The sequence below is a fragment of the Trypanosoma theileri genome (genome assembly GCF_002087225.1).
Source record: "Trypanosoma theileri isolate Edinburgh chromosome Unknown TM35_Tth_10_V1, whole genome shotgun sequence".
Taxonomy (NCBI): domain Eukaryota; phylum Euglenozoa; class Kinetoplastea; order Trypanosomatida; family Trypanosomatidae; genus Trypanosoma; species Trypanosoma theileri.
In genome coordinates, this window is record NW_021639852.1 from 101,289 (window position 1) to 105,463 (window position 4,175).

General features: G+C 39.7%; 2 protein-coding genes across 2 annotated transcripts; both read left to right on the forward strand.

Annotated features, from left to right (window-relative positions):
- Positions 1 to 1,477: 1,477 nt before the first annotated feature.
- On the forward strand, positions 1,478 to 2,896 carry TM35_000101340 (uncharacterized protein; the record flags this gene model as incomplete). Its single annotated transcript, XM_029024625.1, has 1 exon — positions 1,478 to 2,896. One exon carries the CDS (start codon positions 1,478 to 1,480, stop codon positions 2,894 to 2,896), a length of 1,419 nt encoding a protein of 472 aa, XP_028883932.1.
- Positions 2,897 to 3,546: 650 nt separating this feature from the next.
- TM35_000101350 (putative trafficking protein particle complex subunit 3) lies at positions 3,547 to 4,125 on the forward strand (the record flags this gene model as incomplete). The annotated part of the gene is made up of 1 exon (XM_029024626.1): positions 3,547 to 4,125. One exon carries the CDS (start codon positions 3,547 to 3,549, stop codon positions 4,123 to 4,125), a length of 579 nt encoding a protein of 192 aa, XP_028883933.1.
- Between the last annotated feature and the right edge of the window lie 50 nt (positions 4,126 to 4,175).

Below are 4,175 nucleotides of genomic sequence, written 5' to 3' on the forward strand. Positions count from 1 at the left end.
AAAAAAAAAAAAAAAAAAAAACAAAAGGGGTAGAAAAGGAATAAAAAGTAAAATAAAATAGAGAACGTAATGTCGTGTGGACAGAAGTAGAGTAGAGTCCCCATAACACAAAAAGAAACGAAAAAAGTTTTTTTTTGTTTGTTTGATAGGTCTAATTTGAAAAAGAAGAAGAGAAAGAGAAGTAAAAGAAGTAAGAGAAAAAAAGGAGGTATTTGTATGCTTTGTCGTTGCTCTCGTGTATCTTGAACATCCATACATACTTACATATATAAATATATATACATACACAGAGAGTGAAAAAAGGAAAAAAAAAGAAAGAAAAAAGATATGAGGGAGTGATGTAAAAAAACATATATATATATATATATATATATAAAGGGGTCTATAAAGTGGGTAGCATCAAGAGTAGAGGGGTTAACAATATGGTGAGAAGTGTGGGAAAGAGAAGAGAAAACCGTATATGAACAAGCAATAAAAAAAATTAAAAGGAAAAGTTAACAACAATTTCTTTTTTTTTTTTTTTTTTTTTTTTTTTAGGGGAGAGGGAGGGGAACAATTTTTCTTTGTTTCTTCATTTCTTTGTTTTGTTTGACTTCTTTTAATGGTTTCTGCTGTTTTGTTGAATACTTTATTCCTTCGATCTCCTATCGTCTCTGTAGGTCTGCATTCATGTATAGGAGTCTGTTTCCATTACTATGGACCTTGTGCATAGTATGGTTTATTCGTTTTTCTTATTTACATATGCACCAACGTGCATCCATATATATATATATATATATATATATATATATGCGTTTCAAGCAAAGCAAAAGAATAGCAAGAACAAATATATTAAAAAAAAAGAATGATAGTAAATTATTTAGTGTTGTTTTTGTTTTCTCTTTCTTACGTTTTTTTTTTTTTTCCTGTTGTTGTTTCTCTTTGTTCTCTCATAAGAATCGTCATCAATTCCCCATCATTTCTTGGGGTTTTTTTTAGCCCCTACCCATCTCATGATCTCTTTGTGTATTGGTTTGTGTGTGTGTGTAGGAAAGAAAGTGTATGTTTGTGTGTTTGTGATTGTGTCTGCATATGCGTTTCCTTTGTGTTTTGTGTGTTTTTTTTCATTCGTATTTCCACCACACATTACGCACATGTACCCACTCGTACACAAGCGTACTATATATATATATATATATATATATATATATATATATTTTCTTTATTCTGATATTTTTTTTTTATTTTTGTTTTTCCTCATTTCACCTTATTTCCGTATATTGTTCTCCTTTCTCTCTTTTTTCTTTGATATCATCTCTCATCTACTGATCATATCTATAGTACTAATAGTCGTAATAGTCGTGGTCTAGCTGATAAACAACCATAACTATACCCATACCCATAGCCATAGCAACAAGAAGAAGAAAAAGAGTAAAAAGAAGAAAACAAACCATCACAACAACAACAACAAAAAAGAAAAAGGAAAAAAAAACTAAAAATGGATATGGATGCCTTAACGCGGCGACAAGCCGACAAAATAGAATACGTCCTGCGAGATCTCGTGCGGGATCTTGAGATGGTGTCGTGTTTGCCGTTAGACTTGAGTCCGTGGACTCGCAAGGTCTGTCTAGAGGCGGTGCAGGATACGATCAACTCCAACAGCATCTCCACCGCAGCCGACCAGGAGAGTGCGATGGACGACGAGGACGAGGAGGAACGCATCGCCCGGCTGATTTACGGCGTGGCCAAACACTACGGCGATCCCACAGATGTGGACCGCAATGAAGTGTTGCTGCAAATGACGGAATTCGCCGAATTGGAGAAGGATGTATTGGAGGCGGCCACAGTTGTGGGAAGTGTGGAGGAGGCGGAGTTGAGTCGACATCACACGCTCTTCCGTGCCGTGTTGGACACACTCCGCGAGGGAGGCTACATGGAACAATTCACACATTCACAATCTCAATCACACTCTCAATCGCAATCGCAGTCTCATTCACAGTCGCAATCTCAATATCAATCTCAATCACAGTCGTATTCTCAATCACAATCACAATCGCAACACCCACAACAACAACAACAACAGCGGCTGCTGGGAGTTGCGGTCCGACCACCACCGTCGTTGGTGCGGTTCACAGACGCCGGCGTGCCTGCGCTGCAGCGAGTGGTGGAGGGACTCGTGGGTCTCGTGACGACGCGGAATAAGACAACGGTGAATGAAGATATACACAACTACCGCATTTTACACGAGGCAGTGAATAAAGAGAAGACGACGTCTGCAGATGTAAAGGCATTAAAACGTGAATATCAGGAAATACGAGAAGCTCGTCGAGCAGAAGTAGCGGCATTAGATGCAGAGATTCAACAGTTAGAAGAGGAGATTGAGTACACACGTAGTGTGGTGGCTATGGAATTGAATGCTTTTCTAGATGTAAACAACAAAATGGAGGAGGAACGCCGGACACAGGAGGCGGAACATTTAGAGGAACTGAAAGTACAAAAACAACAAGAGGAAGAGAAACTGGCTACAATGGTGGCACGTAATCAGGAAGAGTCAAACGCATTGCGTACCCAACGAGGAAAAAAAGAGGCAGCTGTCAGTGCAGCCATCACAGAATATGATGCACAGATGGCAACCCTGTTAGCTGCTACTGCTGCACTTAATAAAGAGGCAGAAGAGGATACAGAAGTGATTGTGGGTCTTGATAAGGAACTTGGGGCACTGCGTACAGAGAAGGGTGAGTATGAACTGGAGAAGTATATAGAGTCTATGCGGGATAGACATTATGAGGAAATGGGGGAAAAGGCAAAGATGTATGCTACTACTATACAAGCCTGTTTCCGTTCATATATGACTCGTGTAAAGTTCCTAAAGGCGCAGAGTGCCTCAAAGAAGAAGAGAGGATCACGAAAAGTATAAGATGTTCTTATTATTTATATTTTCTTTCCTTCTTTCTTTCTTCTTTGCGTCTCAGTTCCTTGTTCTTTTTCTTTTTCTTTCTCTCTTTCTCTATGCGTTGAAATCTTGTCTTTGTCTGTTTGTCTTTGTTTGTGGAAGTTGCTGGAAGTTTAGATGTGAGGAATGAGTGAATGAAAAAGAAAAACAAGGAGACGATGTACATTAAACTGCTTGGTTATGTATCAAGCACAATCTGGGAATAATGATGATGATGATAAATGATGATAGGTGAGAAAATCAAGTCAATCCAGATTTATACATTCAAACACAGAAGTTCACAAAAAAAAAAAAAAAAACACCCTATTTACGCTATTATTATTAATATTATTATACAATCAAAGTGTAAAGTTATCACTGCTGACAACAAGACTCACTTTTTTTTTTTTCTTCTTTTTTTTTCTTATTTACATCTTTGCTTTGTAACTTAACTGTTTCATCCTCCTTTATATATTCACATATTGTATAGAAAGAAAGAACAAGAAAAAGAAAAAAAAAAGAGAGAGGTAGTGAGGGAGAAAGGAGAGAAAGAAAGAAAAGGAAGTTTAATAATAAGAAGAAGCAGAAGAAAAAAAAGTAAATAGACACCCATAGTCCACCCCCCAACCTCTCTAATGTCTGCCTCCCGCTCGTTAACAGCGGCGAAGGAGGGCGAAAAGGCCTTTGAAAGCGGCGAGAAAGTCAGTGCGGAGTTCTTCGCCATCACGTACGGGGCTCTCGTGCAGCAAATGCTCGCCGATCTCCCGCAGCCCGACAATGTAGAAACCGTCAATCAACAATTAGACGCGATGGGCCGCCGCATTGGCGCACGGCTGGTGGAGGAGTTCGGCGCCCGCAGTGGATCCCCACCGTGCCGCACCTTCGCACAGGCCGCGGAGAGTGCTGCGTTGATTGGACTGCGTATGTTTTTGAATATTAAAGCCACAGTAGAGCCGGTGCGGGCGGCGGATACATTTTCAATTACATTTCAAGAGAATCCACTCGCATTATTTGTGGAACTGCCGGAAGGAGTTGTGCGGGAGCGGCTGTGGTATTCAAATGTTGTGTGTGGAGTGTTGAGTGGGGCATTGGCGATGGTGGGATTTGTGGCGGACGTGGTGTTTGTGCGGGATACACTCCGTGGGGATCCTACCAATGAATTGTTGCTTACCTTTAAGGGAAGAGAGAAGGAGACATTTCAGATTGAACGATAGATGGATGAATGGCTTGTGGTGTATATATATATATATATATATATATATAT